General features: G+C 39.8%; 2 protein-coding genes across 2 annotated transcripts in view; one reads left to right on the top strand and one right to left on the bottom strand.

The window, feature by feature from the left end:
* The first annotated feature begins 3,320 nt into the window (after nucleotides 1–3,320).
* Nucleotides 3,321–4,948, top strand: atp5f1e (ATP synthase F1 subunit epsilon). The gene is made up of 3 exons (XM_020940847.2): nucleotides 3,321–3,444; nucleotides 3,718–3,839; nucleotides 4,785–4,948. Coding segments are annotated over exons 1-3 (156 nt in total). The 5' UTR covers nucleotides 3,321–3,412; the 3' UTR covers nucleotides 4,787–4,948.
* Nucleotides 4,949–8,009: 3,061 nt separating this feature from the next.
* si:dkey-11f4.7 (piezo-type mechanosensitive ion channel component 2) overlaps nucleotides 8,010–27,289 on the bottom strand; it is an 87,335-nt gene continuing 68,055 nt past the window's right edge. Inside the window, exons 42-56 of the mRNA XM_055165796.1 lie at nucleotides 25,729–25,987; nucleotides 24,271–24,459; nucleotides 23,069–23,270; nucleotides 21,207–21,342; nucleotides 20,901–21,048; nucleotides 19,733–19,947; nucleotides 18,582–18,740; nucleotides 17,026–17,173; nucleotides 15,589–15,777; nucleotides 14,319–14,411; nucleotides 14,065–14,234; nucleotides 13,025–13,141; nucleotides 12,857–12,936; nucleotides 10,533–10,752; nucleotides 8,010–8,574 (exon numbers count right to left, since the gene is read on the bottom strand). Of these exons, the coding sequence (XP_055021771.1) occupies nucleotides 8,319–8,574; nucleotides 10,533–10,752; nucleotides 12,857–12,936; nucleotides 13,025–13,141; nucleotides 14,065–14,234; nucleotides 14,319–14,411; nucleotides 15,589–15,777; nucleotides 17,026–17,173; nucleotides 18,582–18,740; nucleotides 19,733–19,947; nucleotides 20,901–21,048; nucleotides 21,207–21,342; nucleotides 23,069–23,270; nucleotides 24,271–24,459; nucleotides 25,729–25,987 (2,581 nt within the window). The 3' untranslated portion in view covers nucleotides 8,010–8,318. The remainder of the gene's footprint in view (nucleotides 8,575–10,532; nucleotides 10,753–12,856; nucleotides 12,937–13,024; nucleotides 13,142–14,064; nucleotides 14,235–14,318; nucleotides 14,412–15,588; nucleotides 15,778–17,025; nucleotides 17,174–18,581; nucleotides 18,741–19,732; nucleotides 19,948–20,900; nucleotides 21,049–21,206; nucleotides 21,343–23,068; nucleotides 23,271–24,270; nucleotides 24,460–25,728; nucleotides 25,988–27,289) is intronic.

The raw sequence follows: 27,289 nt of genomic DNA, 5'->3' as shown, positions 1-27,289 counted from the left end.
GAAAATCACCAGAGGGCCAAATTAAAGGTCTTGGAGGGCCAAATCTAGCCCCCCCGAGCCGTATGTTTGACACCCTTGGTCTATGTAGTTCTCTCTGTATTTTTAGCTATTGCTGTGTCATAACTTTTCATTTAAGTGATAATTCGATATATTGTGACAGCCCACAATATTATTGTAAGACCTTTGATGATACAATATCATGATATTTCGGTTGTTGTTACATCCCTATAATGAAGGCATGACTGAATGTTTCTCCTAGCAACTAAACTATTACAGGCACTTAATCTAGTTACAAGTATGAATTTGTAATAATGAGGTTTAAAGGAATATTTAATTGTTCTTACATTGAAAACTTTAATACAGATGTTGGTGTTTTATGACTAAGGTCAGTGGTTCAAATTCCCATCAGGCTGTGTTCAGCAGTGAAAATCAACCCATCCTGCTCAAAAACGTAAAAGAAGTGAAAGGTACAGATTAACATCAACATTCCCATCATTCTCATATTTTCCAGGTTCCAGGAGTGTTGAGTTACTCTGAATCAAAGAAAATTTCAAATCTCCAATGGCTTTAATAGTGATAAAACAGTGTAACCACCAAGTAGAGAAATGATTTGAATAATATCTTGTTTTAATGATTCTGTGGAACATTTATTGAAAGTTCAGTCCAGCTTTAAATGTCAACAGAATAGGTTTAAACCAGGCATGTCCAAACTATGGCCCGTGGGCCATTTGCGGCCTTTAGACAATTTTTTCTTGGCCCTCAGGCTTCCAGGTGAATTGGCCCAAATTATCTTGCATCAATTAAAAAAATACTTTCTATTGCAAGTTTTTTTCAAAATCTACCTTGATAAAGCGAATATTTAAAATTTAGTGTGCGGTTTTAAGGATCTTAGCATGAATAAAGGAGTGATGGCTCATTCTAACGTGTTAAACTTGCACATATTTTAATTATTCACTGTATTGAGCACCAGTCTACTGCCCTCGATCGGCCCTCTGCTTTGTCTGTGTTTAGATATGTGGCCCTTGATGAAAAAAGTGGACACCCCTGGTTTAAACTCATAGCCCCATTTTTGAGTTGATGGTTAGTTATGGTTGGGTAAATTTGATGGTACAATATTATTTTTCTTATATTACTCTATAGGAAAGTGTATTACCATTTTTATATTGTTTTGATGGTCATGTTCTTGATGAATTGTATTTTAGACGATAATAATCCTGACGAATTTGGTAAATGTGCATTTTTGAGGATATTAATGACATTGAAATTTTTAGAAGATAATGATGAATTTGAAATCTTGTATTTATGGAAATTAGAATGAATTCATTTTGATTGTTTTAATGATGAATTGGATAGTGGTTATTTTAAGGAGACACTGTTAATGATGATTTATTGTTGTGTAAACAGTTTCCTTAATGTATTTTGTACCTGCCCAGTTTAATGTTTTCTGTGCACTGTCCTTGTTTTGAATAAATAAAATAAAATAAATAAATAAATAAATAAATACTCTTTCTTATTGTGATGTGTGAACTCTAAACGCCCCCTAGTGACTGCAGCCTATTTCTGCCTTATGTAATAATAATAAGTACACTAATAGAATCTGGTGTTTTTGTAAATTTGACCGTACAATTTTTTTTTTTTCTTAAATTACCCTATGGGAATGTTTATTACCACTATTATATAGCTTTTTACTCTTTCTTACTGTAATGCAATGTGATGTGTGAGCTACTGTGTCCAAGTAAGTTCCCTTGTGGATTAAAAAAGTCTGTCTAAGTCTAAAGAAAAATAACCCTACCCTATATTGTGCACAAATAGGATTTTGTTTACCTGGACACCTCCCAAGGGAGGTGTTCCGGGCATGTCCCACCGGGAGGAGGCCCCGGGGAAGACCCAGGACACGCTGGAGGGACTATGTCTCTCGGCTGGCCTGGGAACGCCTCGAGGTCCCCCCGGAGGAGCTGGAGGACATGTCTGGGGTGAGGGAAGTCTGGGAGTCCCTGCTTAGACTGCTGCCCCCGCGACCCGGCCCCGGATAAGCGGAGGAAAATGGATGGATGGATGGAGGACTTTGTTGGATGGATGGAGGACTTTTGTTTGTTTGTTTGTTTGTTTGTTTTTGTTTTGTTTTTTCTTTCACATATGTTTGAGTAGTTTTTTTTTTTTGTTTTTTTTTTTGGTCTGTCTACATCTCCATATCTCAAAATGCTCTGTTTCACCTTGCGATGTCATATAGTGGTGGTTTTTAAGTTGAGCTGCAGCTGCTTTTTACCTTTTGTAGTAAAGACTGGATATTCCAAATGATTCTAGTGAAGGCGTATGGAGTTTAAAACACAGTGGAGCACTTCATGTATTACCTCATGACATCACAAGGTGGAACAGAGTGTTTCCAGTTTGACAGAAGAACACAACCTAAATATGCAGGGTTTGTGTGTTAAACATGTGTGAATGAAACAAATAATCTCTTCTGTTATAGTTGACCTTGAAAACATGAACCGCAAACCCACACACATTCACACTCATTTGCTCACAATTTCTTATTATTACTTATGTTAAATTTTGTATTACTAAATATGTTAAGCATTTATGTATGTTCTGTGTATTACTTTATTTGTTATCTGTCTGTCTAATTTTTTTGCTTATCTTATTTATCTACAGCTGTTATTTTTATAATTTAAAAAAAGAAAATTATAAAGCATGTTAACTATTTGCATATACACTAGGGTGACTAGACCTCCCTATTTACCCGGGACAGTCCCAGTTTTGAGCCCTTTGTCTCCTGTCGCAGCAGATTTATCCAAAACCAGTGATTTGTCCCAGTTTTATTCAAGAAATGTCCCTATTTTTGACCAATTTGATGCCTGTCTACAGTAAAGAGAGGCATACATTGTCATTTGTTTAGGTAAAATACAGAAAAGCTGCTTAAAAATGACCAAAACACAAAGAAAATGTGACTATACGGACTCACATTAGTGCCAAGTGCATAACAATTTTCCTTAATTACACACTCGTTTCACAGTTTTATTATTACCAACCAAACCAAACCAAAGATGACCCAGTTTTTTTTCTTTTTTCTTTTCTTTTCTTTCTTTGTATTTATTTATTTATTTATTTATTTTGCGACCATCGAAACAATCGCACGGAAAAGACAACGGAAAAAATAATAAAAAAAATAGACTTTGATAAAATATATATGCTAATTATTAATCCATGACATAACCAGATTAGTTTTATTATTACAAATATTTTTATAAAGCAATTTTTTTGGATGTAAAAAGCTTAAGTACTTAGGGGCGGGTCATGTCGCGGTTTAAGATGTCAGTCAAAGCTCTCTAGCGTTTTTATTGGTCAGTGTTCTCACGCACGTTTGACGTTATCACGCACGCATTCGACCGTCCTTGAGCCGCACTCAAGCAAAATGGTCGCGTACTGGAGACAAGCTGGTCTAAGGTGAGATTTTACGGATTTAAATTGAAATTGACCCAGCGTTTTTCGTCTGGATATTGTTAAAATTATAACTGCGTAATCTCTTAACTATTTGGAGTTTGATTATGACCAGAATATGCTCAGATCTTGGTGCTATGCTATGTAGGCTAGCTTGTGTCACATTGGAATGAATTGAAATCGTATAGCTCCACATGCTAATGAGTGCTAATGCTAAATAAACCTAAAATGTGCTGTCTGTATCGCCAACTTGATCATAAATGTCGTGTCCTTTTGCAGCTACATCCGCTTCTCCCAGATCGCCGCTAATGCGGTGCGGGCTGCGCTAAAGCCGCAGTTTAAAGCGGAGGCAGTGAAGGCCGCAGAGGCGAACGTCAGAGTCAACAAGCCCAAAACAGCATGTGAGTAAAACCCTCTCCTACACCTGTACATGTCCGACTGAACCGGAACATGTCCAACTGAAGCCTGACCTGTACCTGTCCCACTGAAGCTCTACCTATGCAGCTCTACCACTGTGAACTCTGTGACCTTTAGTTTGCCCTTTGTGCCACTAATTTTAGTGAAGATACTCGATGCAGGGTGATTATGGTCGGAGAGAAATTAGAGATTGAGGTAAAATTTACTCTCAGGTCTTTCTTCCTAAGGTTAAACCAACTTTAAGCCCACGGTATAGTTATAGTCAGAACTCTGACTAAAGTAAAGACTTGTGTTGTCATTCTAGCTGTTTTTTGCACTAAAAAACCCCCAGAAAAAACACTTGTCTTTACTGTGAGTGGATTTGCATCTCCACAAAGGTGACTCTTATTTGACTTTGATATGGACTTCTCCTGCTTGTTTTCATATCTCCATGAAGAGTGGTTTAACTTCTGCATTATGCAGGTGCTTCCTCTAGGAAGATAAATGCTTTACCTTTTTATCATTTAACTGGTAGTTTTCGGTCCCTAACACTCACAGATTTAGAGTCTGTACTGAGAGAAAGGCAAGATGCCATAACATTGTTTACCTCCTTGTTTCCTTTTGATAAGAAATGGGAATCTGATTCTCTTCTGCCATGCTGAAATGGCATACACAATGGATTTTTAAACTTTACACACAAGTACCAACTAAGTCAGTCTGTCCCAGGGCAGCTGTGGCTACTGTAGTAGTTTACCCCAACAGGGTATGTAAATGGATGCATTATTAATTAGGTCTAAAACTAGGATTACAACCACGGGGACTAGCCCAGGGGACAAATCACAAATAAAATTTACTCAATTAAACCAAATGCTAAATCTACAAATGACCTCTCAGTCTGTTTTACTATTTCTTGTGTATCACATTCTAACATGTTTTTCTTGCTTCGACAGGATTTGAGCTGCGTTGTACATAGTTTTGCTTCTTTGTTCCTGACCTCGTCCAGCCGAGCACCAGAGAAAATGGACAACACCAAGAGAAATCCAACTATAGAAGGGGGACTTGGATGAAATAATTTTTCCTCATTTGTAATTAAAGTTATCCATGTTTAAAAACAGTTTCTCGTGTGTAATTGCTGATTTTTTTATCAGAAAGAAACGCATGACAACATTTTTCTGCAAAGTTTTAATTTCATATAAACAGCCCGAGCCTATACATCATTGGAAGATCAGACTTTACCCTCAGTGATTAATCCATTTAAATCCTTGTATTTTCTGGTATTTGTTCATTTACACAAGTAGAAAATACTGGACATAATGAAGGCATGCCTGAATGTGTCTCCTAACTACTAAATTATTACAGGCACTTAATCAAGTAACATGAAGTTTTAAGTATGAATTTGTAATAATGAGGTTTAAAGGAATATTCAATTGTTCTTACATTGAAAACTTTAATACAGCTGTTGGTGTTTTATGACTAAGGTCAGGGGTTCAAATTCCCATCAGGCTGGGTTCTATCCTAGAGTGAAATGTAAAAGAGGTCATAGGTACGGATTTGCATAAACATTCCCATCTTTTCCAGGTTCCAGGAGTGTTGAGTTACTCTGAATCAAAGAAAATTTCAAATCTCCAATGGCTTTAATAGTGATAAAACTGTGTAACCACCAAGTAGAGAAATTATTTGAATAATATCTTGTCTTAATGATTCTGTGGAACATTTATTAAAAGTTCAATCCTGCTTTAAAAGTCAAAAGAATAGACCTCTTTCACTAAGGCTGGATGTGTCGCCATGTAGGGTAAACGTCACATACGTCAATGTTTTTCTATGGCAAAATATCTGTGGATGGATTATCTGTCTGGCATATTCTCCACCAGCTTCATAAATCTGCCCCATCACCAAATCTTCAACCAACAAGGTCCACAAAGGATAAACATTCTAACATGAAGAATTTATCCACAACTATCAAAATAAGAAAGATGAAAGCTTAAAGAAGAACGACGATGACGCATTAGTGAATTACTGACCAAAACGAACATTATGATCATGAATAAAACATAAGTAACTTGTTCCCTCGGACTGACTCTACAATTAAAATTAAAAATCGATTTCATGATGTAGATATTAGCACAGACAGAGAGATTTGTGAAGTTTAAATGCTAGAAAATGTAATCTGTTAACATCTGTAGAATTTAAACTGCACAATATCCACACTGCTAATATCCACATGAAATAGATTTTTTAAATTTTAATTGTACAATTGGTCTGAGTGGTCAAATGGTCACATTTTCTATAGCGCTTTTCCACCTTCAAGGTACTCAAAGCGCTTTACAACAAGGAACCACTCACCCATTCACACACCAGTGTACGCAGACACTGTGGGCAAGGTGGGTTAAGTGTCTTGCCCAAGGACACAACAGCAGCATTCATCTGTGGGAGCTGGAATCACACCAGCCAACCTGTGGGTCAGTGGATCTGACCGCTCAACCTGTGATGTTTATGTCGAGAGCTGGATTTGAACTGCCAACCTTCAGATCAGTGGGCGAATGCTCTACCAACTGAGCTACTGCCGCCGTGAACAAATTACTGTATTTTTTTGGACTATAAGTTGCACTTTTTTCATGGTTTGGGTGTTTCCTGCCACTTATCCTCTGGTGTGACTTTTATGTTAAAATGTTCACACTGACAGCCACGAGAGGGTGCTCTAGGCTTGTGTGCTCCTGTACCACTGTCACTTCACTCTACTGCGCATGTTGGCTGCAGAAGAAAGAGAAAGAGCCTCTGTCCTGTCTGTATCATGTCAGTACATTGCACCATTAGTTCTGCATCACTGACAATTTAAAATTTAAACAAACATAAAGATGATCGAAACCATCCTGTTGGGATTCAGAAAGGCTGAAATAATTCTAACTGGAACTGATGCTGAGTCTGACGACAGCTACACAGAACTGCAACTTGTAGTCAGAAAAATACAGTACTTATTAATGAATGACTTTTTACTATGTTTTATTACCTGGTCCCTGAAGGTTTGACCAGGTTTTGTATTCACCGTGTGTGTATGCGTCTGTGTGTCTGTCCACCCACAATAATTCTGCCATTTATGGACCGATTGTCACCAAATTTCTTACGTGGGTCAAACCCTCGTGCCCAATGCCGCAAAAATGTTTGGTGATGATCCGAGGTCATTTGAGGTCACACAGGTCAATTGAAAGGTCACGTCATTATAAAGGATCGGCAATTTCAACAATTTCTGAACCATCTGTGGGCTGAAATATTCACCCAATCATCACACAAGTTGGCACACACATAACCGGGGCACACTGGATGTTACAGGTTCAAACTGGTCAAGGTCACTTGAAGGTCAAGGTAACCAAGGTCAAATATGTGTTTTTGGTCATAACTCCGCGAAAGATCGAGCTTGACCAACGGGAGTGGTCTCAAAATCTCAGAAAAATTATTATCTATTTATAATTCTATGCATCTGTATAGTAAAATATTAATAGTTTTTGAGATAATCACTAATTATAACAGTTATTTTCTCTTTCAGTGTATGCCGTTAAAATTCTAATTGGAATGAAAATCATTTCCATTTCTTCTTTTTCTGGTGATACACAACACACTGATCTACAGTCACACAACTAACATATACACAACTCATGAAAAATTACATTTTGGTTACACACTAGTAAACACAGACATTCTCATGTGTGACCAATATCACACAAATGTTCATGGGCCTGTACAGATACACATATTACATTGTGGATATAACCATCAGGTAATATGGACTGGGCTCCTCATAAACTGCTTCTGTGGTGATGAACTGCCCCCACCGATGCCTCATGGGGACCAGGTTGCTGTCTCTGATTGTCCTTGTTCATGCATAATGTTAGAATTGCTCAGTAGTTCACTAATGCGTCGTAATTGTTCGCCTTTAAGCTTTCATCTTTCTTACCTTGATAGTTGTGGATAAATTCTTCATGTTAGAATTTTTATCCCTTGTGGACCTTGGTGGATGAAGATTTGGTGATGGAGCAGATTTATGAAGCTGTTGGAAAATACGCAACACATTTCCACGATATTTGGCCACAGAAAAGCATTGACGTACATGACATTTACCCTACATTGCTGCACTTCTGGTCATCATGAAAAAGGTCTACAAGTTTAAGCTCACAGCCACATTTTTGAGTTTATGATTGGGTCTGTATTCACAAATTTGCCTTATTAATCTTTTAACTTAGTAGTATATTTTGTTTTTTGTGGATTTACATAAATATTAAACACAATACTTGGAGTTAAAGGTCAAATATACTTGAATTAAAAACTATGAGCACTTTAAAATATTCCACAAACCGAACCTTTTAGTCAGACTTGAGTAACAAATGAGCACATCTTTACACATGTAGTCATAGTAGTATTACAATTACAACCAAATAAATACATATAAGACAGCTGATGGAGCCTGTCGAGTCTTTGGGAGCAGCACATTTCTAGCTGTCTTTCTTCTCCCTGGTCATTTTGATCATGGTTTCGGGGGATCTGTAGAGGAAGATGAGCTTCTCGAACAGGGTCTCCTCCAGCTCCATCTCGCCGGTCTCTCTCACCACGAAGATGTCCGTGCAGAGCTTCAGCACGCGGTCCACGCACGGCAGCTCCTCGAACATGATGGACCTCGAGATGCCGTTAAAGAACTCGCGCACGAATTTACCAATGACGAGGACCACGGACATGTACAGCCCCACAATCCTGCAGAGACAGAGTGAGACAGGTTATGGATTTAGTGTAATAAATAGGATAAAAAATATATTCAAGGTCCTATATTAAGCAAAACTGACTCTTGTGAGCTTAACCCACATTATAATGTTGTTACCTCATCCAAAACAGGCCTGGAGTTGTGTTTAGCTCAGGGGTCACCAAACTTTTTTCTCTGGGGGCCACATTATCGCTCCAGACTGTGATGGGGGCCAGGGTCGGGTCGGCCTGACGACGCAGATTATATTCTTTGAAAACCGCCAGACTTTCTTTACACATCAGACAAACTGCACGGTCCTTACACTGAACAAAAAAATGATCGGTCGTCCACTGTTCTTTGAAAACTCAGCACTCTCTGTCAACTTTTCGTACTTAAACATGAGACATGAGATTTTTGTTGAAGATCACCAAGGACTGTAGACTGTGTACTGGACATTTCATCCGAAAGAGTAAAGAGTAAATTAAGACAAGAATGCATTTTTGGCGCCTTTAATGTCCTGTCTTCTCTCTTTTTTGCTGTTTGATTTCATCTGAACTATCCTTTCATCTGGTCTCTATATGAACATTTGAATCATAGAACTAACTGAAGTCACACACACATAAAATCAGTCTATGAGTAACTCTTAAACAGTTACACTATCGCGTTGGAGACGTATTAAACTTTTCAGAGATTATACATCTACAGGTCGACACATAGACCAGACATGTCAAACTCAGGCCCGGGGACCAAATTTGGCCCACGATATAATTATATTGATATATATATTATATATGATATCATATCAAACATGTATGAGAGCTGCCTACAGATAGACTATAGAGACATTATATATTTAAAATTGAGTTATTATTATTTTATATTGTTTGTTCTGCATTCAATGTTTAGTCAAAACTATTATTAAACTTTTTTTTTTATATATAAGAAAAGGTTTAATATTACATATCTTGAAAGAAGAGAAAACATTCAGATGTTGTTGAAATTTTTCAATAAATATTTAGTTTGACCCACAACTTAGTCCCACTTTTTAATTTTGGCCTCTGTGAATTTGAGTTTAACACCCATGACATAGACCGTTTATATGAATGGACATATATTTTAGCCTCTTAGTGTTTTGAATTACTTCACGGCGCATAGACCTACATGAGAGTATCAGTGTTTTCAGGCGTCCACACAGTGCCGGATCAGACCTGTACTCAGATGAATTTGTGGGAGCTGGTGGCACCAGATCACTGCGTCTCTGGAGCCGTTTTCAATCAGATTAGTGTGAACAAACACTGCATCCACAACGAAAATGACATGAATATGTACTAGTGTGTGGATGGGGCCACACTTAGTTAACAGCTCCTTTTGTTCAGTAGAGATGGGCAATTCCAGGACTGAAATTATTCAAATAATTCTAGTAAATAAACGAGAGTTAATAAATAGAATATTAAAACACAGTGGAGAACATCCTGCATCACCACATGACATCACAAGGTGTAATACAGTAGAGTGCTTTCTGTTTGAGAGAAAAACTCACATATGAAACCCAAATATGCAGGATTTGTTTGTTAAACATGTGTGAATGAAACAAAACACAACTCCAGGTCTGTTTTTGAGGAGGAATATGGTGGAACATTCCCGCCAAAGCAATAATATATCTACTAATATTATAATGGTGTTTCATTATAACAATAACTCCTACTCTTTAAAAAAAATTCTGTTGGAAACACTGCAAAAAATCTTGGCCAAAATCTTAGATATAAGCACTTAAATCTATCATAAAATGACTTAAAAGTAGTGAAATTATCTGACCATGCAGCAAGATCATTTTACTTGACCAGTTATCTTAAAATAAACAACCTCTAGACAAGAATTAAAGAGTTTCTGTTCTAATAAGTAGATCATAAATCTGAAAACAAAAATCTTGGCCAGATCAGAGAAATTTGCAGTGATTGAATGTTTGTGTTACCCATGTCCTGCCAGGAAGCCCAGACTGGACGGACTGACTTTGTCGCTGAAGATGGTGATGTGGATGTTGTGGCAGCTGCGTTTGGGCCCCGTGTTACACTCCTCCACCACCCACCACTGGTCTTTGTCGTCGTCCTGGTCAGAGCCGCTCTCCTGCTGCAGCTTCAGGGACAGCGGTCTGAAGAAGGAGAGAGCGTGGAGGTCCGGGCGCTCTGAAAGATCTGACACAGCACGGGAGATTAGACTCAGACACTGCTGGAAGGAAACAAAGTATAAATGTAAAAGTAAAATTTTTATGTATCTGTACTTTACTTAAGTTAATTTTACAGCCAGTACTTTTTACTTTTGGGTTAGTCCATATGAAATCAGCCACCCTCCACTATGAGCCATCTCAGATTCAGCTGGAATATTTTGTTTTTAAATTCTAACATTACCAAATGAAAGAATCAAACATTTTAGCTCAGTCCCTTCAGTCGCTTTAAACTAATCAGAATATGCCAAAGTTTCTCTGGTAAAAAATGTTATCAACATCTATCTGTGCCCACATGGGGAACCGAGGCTTCAAAGAAGGGGCCAAAAAGATCACATTTGGTCTGTGACTATATTTGTGACTTTACACCATCCATATGAAAGCTCAGAAAAGTGTGAGATTGTTGTCAGAAATGATCATTCTCTCAAATATTCAGCCTCAACAGTTAGTTTGTAAATATCTGCTTGGAGTAAATAGATCGTGGACCTCAAACATTGAAAAAAAAATTAGCAGCAACCAAATTTGAGATTTTGGGGGCCCACAGCACCCCCATTAATAACTAGAAAAGCAGTCAGAGAGCGCAGACCTCCACCAAGGACTACCCCCATTTTTTATATAAATTGGGATAAAATCAGTCTTCTGGATCAGATTCGGATCAGCCTTTGGAATATGAAAGAGGATCCCACTGTCCATCCCTGAGTCAAATTTCATGGGGTTTGGTCAATAATTAACCGAGATATTGAGAAACAAAATTTTTGGCCCCATTTACCACAATGTTAACTAAAATTTCAAAGTGATCCAGAATCCAGGATTTCTTCCGGATCACCCCCAAAATGAAATCAGTTCTTCCTTTTCACATTTCCAACAAATCCTGAAAATTTCATCAAAATCGGTCCATAACTTTTTGAGTTATGTTGCTAACAGACAAACAAACAAACAAACGCCGGCAAAAACATAACCTCCTTGGCGGAGGTAAAGATACACAATAAAGGTACCCAACAACAGATTTACAATCTATGACCAAGAATCTACAATAATACAAATGTTCAGATTCCTAGCTCTATTTTTTATGAAGTTATGGTCTCTCAAAAATGCTTATAAATTAAGGTTTCTGAAAAAGTGAACATGGCCCCAAAATTTCACCGGGCCATAACTCAGGAATGACTGAAGGGACTCAGCTAAAATTTTAGATTCTTTCATTTGGTGATTTTAGAAATTTTTAGAATTTTTTTCAGCCAAATCTGAGATGGCTCATTCCTTGAAGATGGCTGATTCATATGGACTGATGCACTGACCCTTTTACTTCACTACATTTGAGAGCAGGTATCTCTATTTTCTACTCCTATTCTACTACTTTTCTACTACTATTTTCTACATTTTAGATCTGTACTGAAAAGTAAAAAGTACTTTTTATGGTGAGAGACTGATTTTTAGCACATTTACAGTAATTTGATCAACACAAAACACAAAAACAGTGAGAAAAATAAACAAATCAGTTGAATCGTCCACTGAGGTTCATTTGGTCTTCCAATAATTTATGTTATTAGGTTCTTTTTTCAGACCAAGCTCAGGTTCAGCTGTGGTTGTGGTCGCTATTTCAAACCTCCCACATTATCAGTTTGCTCAGTGTGTAATTCACTCAGCATCCTCCAGAGGGCGTGTGTCAGATCATGAGCTGTCTGTGCAGTAAGTAGACATTAGTGTTTTTATATTCTCTGGCTTTTAACACCTCGTGAGTTGTGTGGTCCTCTGTGTTTTTTATTTATTTTTTATGCGTTTTTATGTGGTTTTATTGATTTAATTTATTTATTGGTTTATTTATTTCTATTCTGTGATTTTGTTTTTATTTTATTTTATATTACTGGTTTTATTATTTTAAGACTAGTATTATTTTAGTTTATTTTATCATCATTCATTATTATTGTTGTTATTATTATGTATTTGTGCAGCACTTTGGAAACTGTTTATTTGTGAAATGTGCTATAGAAATAAAGTGGATTGGATTAGTGTGCTCAGATATAGTAAGAAAAGTGCCATTGTTATGTAAATGAATACTGTAAAGAACTTCAACTGACCAACTTTCATCCTGGTGGCCATTTTAGACTCGGGTCCCTTTGGTCCGCGGATAAACTTTGGAAGCAGATGTTCGATTATCCTGGAAAATCACATGTACATAGTGTATATAATCACAATACACTGAATCCAGTACTTCATATTTGATCATATTTGGGTTGGTTCCTTACACAGGCTTACTGCTGTTTCCTTTGAGCATTTGGACGATGCCTTCTCTCAAAACCATGTCCTCATATTTCACCGTGTGCTCTCCCACAGTCTCGGGGTTCATGGAGATGGAGGCATTCCTGCAATACAAATATACAAACTATATTATTTTTAGTGCTGTCAAGCTATTTAAAAAATTGAGAGATTAATTATGATCTGTAATTAATTAATCTAATTAATCTCTTTTTTAATCTCACCTAAAAATTGCTGAGAAAAGCCTTCAACTTCAAGTATTTTCATTAACGATTTATATAAGTATCATTATTATTACTATTACTAATCTGCATAAATAAACTCAACTTTACAACATATAAACCATCACCACTCTAGAGCCACATCAGCCCGTTTGACATTATAATGTGTTTAATGCAGCTTTGTGCAAGTCTCACAGAAATGAAACTTAAAACCACATGGCTAATTTGCATAAACTAAGCAGAGAAAAGAAAAAAAAAATGCTCTTGTGCTGATGCGGTTCAGCTTCTGTGGGACTAAAGGACACGACTCAGTGGAATATGAGTGTTCTCTCTGTGACAGAGGGATTTTGATGCTGAAGGTGAGTCTGTTCTGTGTCTGTGTCGCGATGTTTTCAGAGATCATACATGTGCAGGTTTATCGCAGATGCGGCGAGAACAGGAACTAAAATTACAATTCTTTGCAGGAGTGAGCGGAGCAGGACTGCACAGTGTGGGACTGTGTCCTAACAACACATAAAAACAGATTTTATAATAAGACAACTCACATACAGAAGCAGTAAAGTTAGAGATAAAAAATAAGATTAACACGATTAAAAAACATAATGCACTAAATATGACTGTAATTAATTAATATCAATTAACACGATAATTTGACACCCCTAATGATTTCACACTTGTATAGTTGATAAGAGATTCATTGCATTGTTTTTGCACCCTGCCTGACTTATCCGGCTGTAAAAATTAATACAAAACATATTACTCATTTGTTCCGTTTGTCATTTGTCACGTGGCAGTGCGTGTGAGCGTACCTGAGCAGAGTCCACCTGAGTGTGATGTAAATGTGGGAGGAGTTGCTGAGCTCTTGGATCATGGCGGCGCGTGAGGCGGGGCTGATACTCCACAGCAGACTGGCGTCGCTCTTGATCTTCGCCACCATCACATCCTCCGCCTCGTAGTTCATGATAAACTGCATTGCCGACTGAAACGGGGAGAAGTTTGACGTTTAGAAAGGAAAATGATCTGCGTATAATGAACAGCAAAAAGGTGGGTTAAAGAGAGTTACGGGGTGTGTCGCGTAGACTTTGGTGAGGCGGTTAAACGCGGATTCGGAATAAGGCACGAGGTTCTGCTCCTGAGCCGTCATGGTGAACAGAGGCTGTGAACACAAAGAAAACACTAAAGTGGTAAATAGGTCACATTTAGTGCATGAACTATTCACACATGGACATAATTATAACATATACTTAACTTAGAATAGAACAGAATAGAATAGAATAGAAAGCATTTATTGTCATTATACAGTATAATGAGATTCAGAGCTGCTCCGACAAAGTGCAAGAAAAAAAAAAAAAAAAAAGAACAGTTCCCAGTGTAAAGATGAGTTCAGTATGGTGACAGCTTTGGGAATGAAGCTGTCCCTGACTCTCTTTGTTCTGGCTGGAATGGATCTGATGAGCCTGCCAGAAGGTAACAGGTTGAACAGGTGGAACAGATGTTCCTCGCTCTGCTGAGACAGTGGGAGTTGTAAAATGTGGTTAAGGACAGCAGAGGGCAGCCAATAATGCCCTGTGCAGTGTTGGTGACCCTCTGCAGATGCTTCCTGTCGGCCTCTGTGCAGTGAGAGTGCCACACTGACACAGTAGAGGTCAGCAGGCTCTCAATGGTGGAACGATAGAAGGTCACCAGCAGCTTGTGTTTAGTTGCTCCTTCTTGAACACCTCAGGAAGTGTAGCCGCTGCTGGGCCTTTCTGACCAGTGCTGAGGAGTTGACTGACCAGGAGAGATCCACAGAGATGTGAACCCCAAGGAACTTGAAGGACTCCACTCGCTTCACACTTAAGCCGTTGATGTACAGGGGGGCAGGGGTGGCTCTGTTCCACCGAAAGTCCAGGATGAGTTCCTTAGTCTTGGTGATGTTCAGTGCCAACTTGTTAGTTGCACACCGCTCGCTGAGTTTCAGGACCTCATCTCTGCCTTTTGGGTGCGACCGCAGGAGCCTTTGTTGTTGCAGAACGTTTTGTCGACATTGTGGGTTTTGTCGGGGAGAAAACTTCTTCTCTCACGGCTAGCAATCGAACATTTATGTAATTTGGCGAGCTGGCGAATGCACCTGTACTGCACAAGAGACAAGGGATGGAGGAGATTGATTGACAATGGTCTGTAGTCCCTTATCCAATCAGGATGCAGGGGGAGGTTACTGTTTTAGATGCCTGTCATATACTCCATCAGTCCCAGCTTCTGTCATGAACTTGTTGTCTGAGCTCGTTCCTTGACAGCTCGTTTGCGGTACACACTCAGTTTTACATTTAGATTCACCAGTCTCATGTCTGTACCTCATATCCTGCGATGCTGAGCTGGATCGACACATCCACGGGCTGGTTGGTGACTCCAGCTGCCGACTGGACCAGAGACATGAAGAGCAGAGGAAACCAGATGATCCCGATGAGGACGAATATCAGAAGACCTCCCATACCATACTTCACCACCTTCTTCTTCTTCTGGCCCGGAGGATGAGGGAATTTCTACAACCAAAACCATCAATCACAAATTATTCACAGTTCCAGATGTAGCAGTGAGACAACAAAAATCTACGTTCGAATAAAACGTAATTAAGCCACACTGCAAGAGCTGAAATATCAGGGTGTCCCAAAAAGTTTGACATAATTTCTTAATTTTTGTTAAAATAACCTTTAATTTTCACAGAATGTATAGAAACAGATCAAGATTTTATGTTTAATGTTTTATTTTTGTTCCGTTTTCAGGTTGAGCTGTTCACTCCCAAAGAGAAGTCATTTTGTCAAAGATGTTCATTTTGTCTTCTTATGTACTATAACGAGACAAGACTAGACTAGACAACAAGAATTAACCACATTATGGATTTGGACAGGGCTCGGGTCATTGGATCAGAAAACAACAATTTGAAACGCTGGATCAGGGAGGAAATGAGGCATGGACAGCATTAACCAAGATGACAAAGCATTTCTTTTTTCATACACCTGGGACACCCTCCTCCAGAGAACATCAGGCGACGGGAGGTGTGGTCAGTCTGAGTGACCTGCAGGTCCATCAGGTCTGACCACGTCTACAGGAAGTAACAACAGCTTATATATGACACATCAGCAGTAACAGTTCTGTAGATGGCTTTCAGCGAGCAGCCGAAACATTTCAGCAAGGTAAATACACTTTACTGTATTGTCTTTAAAAAGAACCCAAGAAGTTATAGTCATTTTGTGTCTTGGAATCTGCTGCACACACTCACCAAAGACTGTGCAGCCTTCAGCCTTTGGAAAAACTTCACCAACTAGCAAACAAATTTGGACTTGGTACCAAAAATTTAAAGAGAAAGGTTGTTTATGCAGGGCTAAAGGAGCTGTAGACCAACATCAACATCAGAAGAGATGGTCGAGCAAGTTCGTGAAAAACTTGCAAACCCCCAAGAAGACAGATGAGAAAAAAATATTATTCCCAAGCCACAACTTCTTAAAATTATGTCAAAATATGGCAAAAAGTTTCATATATATATACTGTATGTGTCTTATTATTTTTGTTAATTTTTACAGTGCTATGTTATTAAATAGGGAGCCATTTGGGAGCTGATCCAAAAGAGCCAAATCTTTGAAAAGAGCCAAAATGCCCAACATAAATTTGTACAGAATTTTTCTTCATTGACAGAACTATCATAGACTCTTGTGCAGTTTACTTAAAAAAATACAAATGAAAACTGAAACTAAAACAATAAACCTTTAAATATAAAAAAAAATCAATCTCACTTTGTCAGACTCCCTCCAGCACTTGAGGATAAAGATATTTGCGTAAATGTCCTCGACACAGATCCAGCTGGACAGGGACAGGGTGGTGTCGGTCCAGACCCAGTCCATCACCGCGCGCAGCTCCGTCAGGAAGGGCACCATGCGGAACCTGCAGGGGCACAGAGGGCACAGCCAGAGGGCACACAGACTCAGACAGAGTGGAGATTAAACACCAAGGATGTAAAAGTCACAACATGCCAGAGAAAACAACACCAGAGTCACTGTATCTGCAGTTTGAGTGAAAAAGAATTTATAAAACAGTAATCCGTGTATCATTCGTTCATTCGTTTTTCAGTATAAAACCCAAAAAAAAAAAAAAAAAAAAACATCAACTATTTGTTTTTTTCGCAACTATGAAAAAATAGATAATATTTTTTTCAGTTTTGTGTTTTTTGTGTTTAAATTAATAATGGAAAAAACTCATCATGACCGTTTCCCGTTTACGTGACTTAAAAGGCGATGCCGGACTGAACCAGGACTGAACCAGGACTAAATCAGGTCCGGGACCAGATCAGAACCAGACCTATACTGAGACCAGGACCAGGACCAGGACTGAGACTGGGACCAGACTAGGACCAGACTGTGATTGAGACCGGAACCAAACCGAGACTGAGACCGGGACCCGACCAGGACCAGACTGGGACCAGACCAGGACTGAAAACAATTTAGTCCTGGTTTAGTCCTGGGACTTGACTGGGACTTGATGTCAAAAAATTGAGACTTACTTGAGACTCGCAAAACAATGACAACAACTATTTTCTTCATTTATTTGTCTCAAAAACCAAAATGAAAAAACAGATAATGATTCATTTTTTTCATTTTTTGATTTTGTGTTTAAATGAAAAATGGAAAAAAAACTGTTTCGCGTTTCTGTAACTTAAATTGCAATGCCGGACTGAACCAAGGACTAAACCAGGTCCAGGACCAGACCGGAACCAAACCAAGACTGAGTCCGGGACCAGGACCAGGACTGAGACCGGGATTGAGACCAGTACTAGACTGGGACCAGACCAGGACCAGACCGGAACTGAGACCAGGACTGAGACTGGGACCAGATCAGGACTGAAAACAGTTTAGTCGTGGTTCAGTCCGGCATCTACAACTCTTACGTAAATACTCTATACTCATATAAATATACAATGACTTTTTATGTACAATTTATCTTAAAATTCATATAAATAGTAAAAATCTATGTTGTACTAGATTTAAAGACTTGAAATGACTTGAACCTCAAAGCAGACAACTTAGTCTAGACTTGGGCATATGGTCTAGTGACTCGAGACTCGACTTGGACTTGCCTGTATTTTACTTGGGACTTGACTGGGACTTGAGGTCAAAGACTTGAGACTTACTAGAGACTTGCAAAACAATGACTTGGTCCCACCTCTGATATGATCATAAAATCTAGTTCTAGTTTAACAGGAATGTCACACACTCTAAGTCCACTACTTTGTGCAGTCTGTGAGCGTGAGAGGACGACTTGCATGAAGCATCGAGTCTTTCTTTTATTCTCTTACCCCTGGAAGAGGAAGAGGTTGAGGTAGTTGTAGTTCTTGGTGAGGAAGTTGCCCAGGATCCGGTTTGGATATCCACATTTGATCTGATACGCAGACAGGCCGAAGTAAATGCACTTGACAAAGTACCAGAGCTGAGCCACTGGGTTTCTGTTGAACCTCCTACAACGACACAGAACAGAGAGAAGTATTCACATCAAACAGGCTTTTTATTTATGCATGCACAGTGTCCTCAAGAAATATTAGCACCCAAAGTAAATATAGGAAAATCATTATTTCATTATAAAAATATGATTCCAAACTAGGGCTGACTAAAATTCCTGGCCAAATTAACAAAATAAAATAATAGATGAGATTTGTCTCATTTCAGCATGTGGACTGAATATTCTCTGAGAGGGACTTCTTTAAAGAGGTGGTATTAAACTTCTATGGGGTATGAATCAGTAAGACATATTGAGATCACCACTTCATCGCTTTTATTGATTAACTGAAAACAATGTAATAACATGTAATCACAAGAATACTAAAACATGCATGGAAGACATAAAACATCTTCAGGCATGTCATGAAGAAAACTATCTTATATAACACTGTAGAAGATTCTCAAAATTCTCTTATTACCTCCGCCAAGGAGGTTATGTTTTTGCCGGCGTTTGTCTGTTTGTTTGTTTGTTTGTTTGTTTGTCTGTTAGCAACATAACTCAAAAAGTTATGGACCGATTTTGATGAAATTTTCAGGATTTGTTGGAAATGTGAAAAGGAAGAACTGATTTCATTTTGGGGGTGATCCAGAAGAAATCCTGGATTCTGGATCACTTTGAAATTTTAGTTAACATTGTTGTGGTAAATGGGGCCAAAAAGTTTGTTTCTCAATATCTCGGTTAATTATTGACCAAACCCCATGAAGTTTTACTCAGGGATGGACAATGGGATCCTCTTTCATATTCCAAAGGCTGATCCGGATCTGATCCAGAAGACTGATTTTATCGCAATTTATATAAAAAATGGGGTAGTCCTTGGCGGAGGTCTGCGCTCTCTGAGTGCTTTTCTAGTTTTGTATAATACCCATCTTAAAGGTCTACAATGCATTCAGCTAATGTCGCCTTCTTGTTGTGCAGAACTGTTTTTATTGCACAGAGAAGCTCCTCCCTGACCTTTCAGTGACCCCAGGCAGAATGAAGAACATCCAGAAGTGAATGCCAAACACGAGGACCACCTGGAACACACACTTCCCCAGCAGAGACTTCTTCAGGTACAGGGCCCGGTCCACGATCATGGTCCCAAATTGCATCAGCAGCATCACCAGGAAGGCCTCAGGAACCTGGTCTTCAGACAGGGACTCTGTGATGTCGGCCGCTGCAGAGTATTTCTAAACACACAGTTGTTCTCGTTAGAAATACTTCTACAAATACATCTGCAGTACTTTCCACATTATTGATTCTGTGTCCAAAAGTTCAAAGTTGGCCTCATTGTCAATTTCTCATGCGTAGACAATTGGAAGAGTGAGAGGCCTCTACATCTGCATGTACTGCAAATATACACATTTATATGGTCTGGATTGAAGGATGGGTCAAATGCAGAGGATAAATTTCTCTTCGGGAACCGTAAAGTCTTACTTTAGTAGGTTTTACTTTCTCTTCACCTTGAGTACTTCACATATTTGACAGCGTAACTGAATGAGCACTGGGCCTGGGACAGACTGAGGCTCACTGCAGCCTGGAGAAAGTCTGTTAGACCCAACAGAAAACAGGCTCTAGAAAATACCTCATAAATGTTATTGGATCATATAGTCATATGTTTATATGAAATAATTTAAGAAAATACATAACTTACAATCATGGAGGAATTTGAATTTTTTGTTGCATTATCAGAGAAATAATATTCTAAAACAGTAGAATTCTTGTTCTTACAAGTGCCCCTGACTGTTTGTAGGATTTGTTCTTCCAGAAGAACATTTTCAGTTAAGAAAAAGTTTTGTGAATGCCAAAAATGTTCAGAAGAAGGCCTTAAGTACAAATTTGTTTGTAAGAAAATTTCATTCCCTTCCAATTACATGAACTTCAAATAATAATTACTCTTAGCCATGTCTGGGCATTATAAAGATAAATAATTAATTGCGATCTCAGTACAGAGGCTTTGTGTCACTATGTCTGCTCATATCTAATGCAGATTTCTGCCCAGATATTTTTTTCTTATATCACACTCCCCTACTCTTAGCTTAGTCACAGGTTTACTAAATGTTTTTTTCTCTTTCTTGACTGATTTCTAGTAGTGACACTTTACAACACTTGTGCTTAATACCAAATCAAAATCAAGAGTTACCCCGAAAGCCCAGTATCCATAAATGGTGACGATGAAGTTGACGACATCGATGAGGAACATGAGCGCGTAGACGTCACACACAGGGCTGTAGTCCGGGTGGATAATGTCATAGAAGAACTGCCTTATGGGTAAATAAATATGGAGTCCACTGTGGGGAAGAAGAAGAGGAGGGATTTAATTTATCCGGTAAAAGTAAAGGCTTGCCAAGAAAGTGCACAAGGTTTGATCCATTTGTCCTTTCCACCTTCTCACAGTAAGCCTAAAACTAGATTTGTGATAATAACCAAACTTAAGAGTTAGACGTACACTTCGATGATGGTGGCTTTGGCCTGGAGCATCTTCTCTCGGATCTGCTGACGGAGGCGCTGTTTTCGGGTCAGAGGAGTTTTGTGGCGCTGGTTTCTCCTCTTTTTACAGCTCTGCTTCTTGGGCTTTATCCCTCCTGTAAAGAAACAATATACACAGTTTTCATTTAAATAAGTGATGACAGCAAAACATGTGTGTAGTAAGAAATATAAAATGTTTAATTTTAGAGAGTATTGACCAATTTGAAAATGCTGCTCAATATCCTTGTCTCCATAAAGTCTCATTATGCATAAATAATAAATTATGTGTATGTCCATCCGTTGATTTTCTTCCGCTTATCCGGGGCCGGGTCACGGGGCAACAATCTAAGCAGAGATTATCAGACTTCCTTCACCCCAGACACTTCCCAGGCCAGCTGAGAGACATAGTACCTCCAGTGTGTCCTGCAAAAGTGTACATTTGCACAGGGAAGTTGGGGACATGTCACAACCAATATTAGGGAAGACAAAATAGTCCCTATCAATATTTGCCATTTTATTTTAATAAACAAAAATATTAATTTATTCCAATATTTTTCCAAACTCAAATAGTATTAATTTAACATGTTTTAGTTCACATTTTGTTTATTAGACGTTCTGAGATGTGTTCAGTGATGTGACGACAGGGTTACAACAGAGTGATGTCATTAGTGGAGCCAGGAGCATAAACTGGGGAAGCGGCAGGACAGGGCCGCACCTGAAGATGTCGGCTTGAGCAGGCGTGAGTGAAGACACTGAACACCAAACTTTGAAAAACTTTTCAAAAGGAACTTACTTGTCTTCATCTTCAGTTAAACTTGTCTTATAATGAGTGGCCGTGGAAAAAGAGTGACTATCAGCACAAGTGCACCTCCCAAATGGAGCTCTACTCGTGCGCTGTGAGACCCCGACTCTACTGACAATATTCCATGGAAAAATGTTTAGACATTACCTCACAAATATCTCATCACCAACAAGCAAAGGGAAATCTCCTACAAACTTCTACATCACTGTTATCCGCTAAAGAATCATCTTAGAAGGACAAAGGACACAAACTGTACATTTTGTGAACTGAAAAATGAAACCACCTCTCACTTATTTTGGACCTGCTCAGACTCTGTGTTTTTGGAAAGAATTCATAAAACATATACACAACTTTTTATCCTATCCTATCCTATATTTTATCCTTTTTTATAAAGGTGTGCTGTGTGTTTTTTGCAGTGTGCATCATACAAAAAGTGAACAATATTATATAATTACTCTGTTAATCAAGTTAATTGGTTTTATGGGGTGGGGAGCTGAGACCAAACCTACGCCCTTGGTGTCCTGGGTCTTTCCCGGGATCTCCTCTCAGTGGGACGTGCCTGGAACACCTCCCAAGGGTGACACCCAGGAGGCATCCGGAACAGATGCCCGACCCACCTCAGGTAGCTCCACCTGTGTGACTGAGCTCCTCACCCTATCTCTAAGGGAGCGCCCAGACACCCTGCAGAGGAAACTCATTTTGGCCGCTTGTATCCACGATCTTGTCCTTTCAGTCATTGCCCAGAGCTCATGACCATAGGTGAAGGGAGGAACATAGACTGACGATAAAGCGAGAGGTTCACCTTTCAACTCAGCTCCCTCTTCAACACTACTGTCCAATACAGCGACCACATCACTGCCAACGCTGCACCAATCCGCCTGTCAATCTCACAGTCCGTCCTCCCCTCACTCCTGAACAAGAACCCGAGATACTTGAACTCCTCCACTTGACTTGTATGTGCACGTTTGACTTAAAAATATCAGTTATCACAATTAGAAAGAAAAAAACATCCCTACTACTGTACGGTTGGACATATTCACCATCTGAGTCTGCGTCCCCTTTCCTGCGCCGACAGAACAGGGAGGTGGAGGAGGCGTTGAGGGGCAGAAACTTGAGACAGCGGGACGCGTCTTTACTGTTGCTTTTCTCTGAGCCCTGGGTCTTCTTCTTGTCCACCTTCTTCTTCATCTTCTTAAAGAAATCGGGCATCTCCACCTCTTTGTTGTCCCACAAACCATGGCACTGTTGGCAGAAGCACGGAGGCATCAGCTTTAATCACACACGGAAAAGGGGAAGAGCAGCAAAAGATTGTCTGATTTTGTATGCTACAGAAAGTGCTTGGACAAAGTTGGAACAGCCAAAGGGACCTGCCTGAGGATTTATGGCTGCAGAAGGCTTGTACAGGGTTAAAAGATCTTAAATGTAACTTGGGGTGAGACCTAAACGAGCTTTAAAAGTGAGTGTGTTCAGTGTTTAGCTCCAGTCAAATGAAGTTCACTGAGGCTGTAGTTATAGGAGCGAATTTGGAGCTGAGTTCCATATTTGAGTCCGAACAGGAATTAACTTTCTCTTCACCTTGAGTAATTCATATTTTGACAGAGTAACAACTGAGTATAAAGTTTTGGATTATGGTAAATGGTCGCATTTTTATATAGCAACTATTCTTGTTTTTATGTTTATATACTGTAATAAAAATTCACTTTTTACTTTCTTTTCAATAAGTACAATAACATGGAATAATAAAATGTAATCAGTACATTTTAAAAAGTGGATATTTTCTTTGCTTTTCTATTAGGAATCTATGGAAGTCCATTTCTGCCAGTAAATAAAAAATAAAAGCCTCACAGTAAGTCATAATTATAATTTTTAAACTCATAATCATGTGTTTAAAACTCAGAATTATGTGTTTAAAATGTGTAATTATGACTTTTAGACTTTAAAACTCATAATTATGACTTTCTGTGAGGCTTTTTTTTTTATTTACTGGTGGAAATGGGCTTCCATAGTAATCCCAAAACTAAAATATGAAAAATAAAAAAATAATCTTGATTGATATATTGACTGTATTGACTTAATTACTTTTACTGTGAAGCACTTTATGACTAACATTATGTCTGTGAAAAGCACTGCATAAATAAAGTTTACCGACATAATTACTTATAAATGAGTAAAAGGAGCAAAAAATGTCTTGTAAACCACAAATGATAACGGTACACAGTAAAGACGTCAGCGTTGTCTTCACCTTGAGGATGGACCTGTGGAAGAACAGAGCCAGCAGCTGTATGAGGTCGAACAGCACGTATCCGTCCTTCTTCTCTACTCCGATGATGTTGGGTAAAGCGAAGGGCCGGTCTGCGTTTATGCCTCTGTACGCAGACGTTGTCCAGGGGAAGAACCCGAACTGGAAAAAGTACTTCACCACCACAGTCAGCTGCACACACCAAACAACAAGAATAGAGATTAAAAAGACGACGCTGTTAGACGGTCTGAGCAGATGTGAAAAGAAAGAGATTACTTGGTTAGAGCTACAACAAATGAGATTATTTGTGCTGTTAAACAAATCAATGCATAAAATTACAGTTACACTGCTATTTTGACATTGGCATCTAATTGTCCGAGTAGCAGTATAAACATTATTTTTCAAGCATCCAATTACTTCGACTTTTTTTTTTCATTTTTGCAGTCAGACGAGCAGCTCGCCACAAGACGCAGAGTGCGACTAACCACTTTTTTTTTTTTTTTAATGTTGTTTATATACTGAATTGGGAATCAGTAAAGCTGATCTATTTACCTACCAACCTATCAATCAGCACCATGGACAGCAGCCTGAATATGCACAGACAGCTGTCGGAATAGCAAAACTAAAAAGTGTCACGTCTAAATAGAGACATAATAATCTGTGTATCATTCGTTCATTTGTTTTTCAATATAAAACCAAAACTAAGAAAACAAAAAAAACAACAATTTTCTTCATTATTTGTCTCCAAAACAAGATGAAAAAATGGATAATTATTCGTTTTTTCAGTTTTTGATTTTGTGTTTAAATGAAAAATGGAAAAAACACGTGATTTAAACTGAGATGCCGAACTGAACCAGGACTAAACCAGGTCGGTGTTGGGACGGGTCTGGAGGCTGCTGGGTGATCAGGACTGAGACCAGGATTAGACCAGGACTAAGACCAGGACTGAGATCTGGACTAAGACCGGGACCAGGACCAGGACTGAGACCAGGATTGAGACCGGGACTAGACCGGGCCCGAGATCGGAACTGAGACTGTGACCAGACCAGCACTGAGACTGGGACCAGACCAGGATCGGGCCCAGGACTGAGACCGGGACCAGGACTGAGACCAAAACCGAAACTGAGACTGGGACCTGACGAGAACTGAAACTGGGACCAGACCGGGACCAGACCAGGACTGAGATGAGACCAGGACAAGACCGGGACTAGACCAGAACCAGACCAGGACTGAGACCGGGACTGAGACCGGGACTGAGACCGGGACCAGACCAGGACTGAGATCAGTTTAGTCTGGTTGAGTCCTGGTTTAGACCTGGTTTAATCCTACTTCAGTTCTGGTTTAGACGTGGTTCAATCTGGCATCACAGTTTAAGTCACAGAAACGGCCATTCTCCGTTTTTTCCATTATTCATTTAAACACAAAATCGAAAACCCATCTTTACACAGTCTTTTGCCGTACCTCGGTGTAAATGATCGCCGTCATCCAGAAGCGCTTGGTGGGCCTGGGCACAGAGAGCATGGCCCAGAGGAAGATGAGGATGGGCAGGATGAGCGACAGCAGTGAGGCGGACACGATGTGGTTCAGGATGATCACAAAGTAACACAGCATCTCAGACTTGGACACCATGGTGTTGTACAGAGCAAAGAGCAGCTTCATCGGACGAGGCAACTTCAGGAAGAACTTATCAGACTCCGAGATCTCATCGTTTTCAAACATGCTAAAAAATAAAAACAGGATATTATTAGATATTAAATCTCCCGTTTTGACAGGAACCAATATAACGAGAACATATCACACCCATCCTTGCGTCTTTGCACTGGCTTTCTGTTCGATTTAGAATTGATTTTAAGATTTTATTGTTTGTTTTTAAAGCTTTGAATGGACTGGCCTCTCATTACATCTCTGAACCTCCTCCAGATTTACTCCCCCTGGGCTCGCTCTGAGGTCCGTGGGCCAGAGCCAACTCGTGGGGCCTAAGACGGGATTTAAAACCAGGGGGGACAGGACCTTCTCTGGCCGAGCTCTGGAACGCTCTACCCCCCCACGTCCCAACAGCCCCCACACTGGAGTGTTTTAAGACCCATTGTCTTGCTTTACAGAATAAGAAATACATTAAAATCACAATAAAAACAAATCAAAACAAATAATCCATCCAGTTTCTTACGCTTATCCAGGGCTGGGTTGCGGGGGCAACAGTCTAAGCAGGGACTCCCAGACTTCTTTCACCCCAAACACATCCTCCGGGGGAATCCCGAGGTGTTCCCAGGCCAGCCGAGAGACATAGTCCCTCCAGCGTGTCCTGGGTCTCCTCCCGGTGGGACGTTGCCGGAGCACCTACAGAGGAAGGCGCCCAGCAGGCATCAGGACCAGATGCCCAAGCCACCTCAACTAGCTCCTCTCGACGTGGAGAAGCAGCGGCTCTACTCCAAGCTCCTCCATGTGTGACTGAGCTCCTCACCCTATCTCTAAGGAAGCCCCCAGCCACCCTGCACAGGAAACTCATTTTGGCCGCTTATATCTGTGATCTTGTCCTTTCGGTCATTACCCAGAGCTCATGACCATAGGTGAGAGGGGAACGAAGACTGACCGGTAAATCGAGAGCTTCACCTTTCGGCTCTACTCCCTCTTCACACAACGGTCCAATACAGCGACCGCATCACTACTGATGCTGCACCGATCCCTCACTCCTGAACAAGACCTCAAGATACTTGAACTCCTCCACTTGAGGCAGGGACTCTCCACCCACCCAGAGAGGCCAAGACATTTTTTTCCGGTCAAGAACCATGACCTCGGATTTGGAGGAGCTGATCCTCATCCCAGCCGCTTCACACTCGGTTGCAAACCGCCCCAGTGCATGTTGTAGGTCCTGGTTCGATGAAGCCAACAAGACAACATTGTCTGCAAACAGCAGAGATGAAATCCTGTGGTCCCCAAACCGGACCCCCTCCGGCCCCTGACTGCGCCTAAAAATTCTTCAATGAACAGAACTGGTGACAAAGGGCAGCCCTGGCGGAGTCCA

The sequence above is a fragment of the Boleophthalmus pectinirostris genome, unplaced genomic scaffold (assembly GCF_026225935.1).
Source record: "Boleophthalmus pectinirostris isolate CB_2022bp ecotype Guang Dong unplaced genomic scaffold, ASM2622593v1 HiC_scaffold_8, whole genome shotgun sequence".
Taxonomy (NCBI): domain Eukaryota; kingdom Metazoa; phylum Chordata; class Actinopteri; order Gobiiformes; family Gobiidae; genus Boleophthalmus; species Boleophthalmus pectinirostris.
Note: the sequence above shows the minus strand (reverse complement) of the source record. Positions and strands in the feature narration are given on the sequence as shown.

Bases quoted from the DNA above. Each gene is read 5' to 3' on its own strand.
- atp5f1e (XM_020940847.2), top strand. From the start codon at position 3,413: ATGGTCGCGTACTGGAGACAAGCTGGTCTAAG. The intron at 3,445-3,717 runs GTGAGATTTTAC...GTCCTTTTGCAG, and splicing joins TGGAGACAAGCTGGTCTAAG to CTACATCCGCTTCTCCCAGA.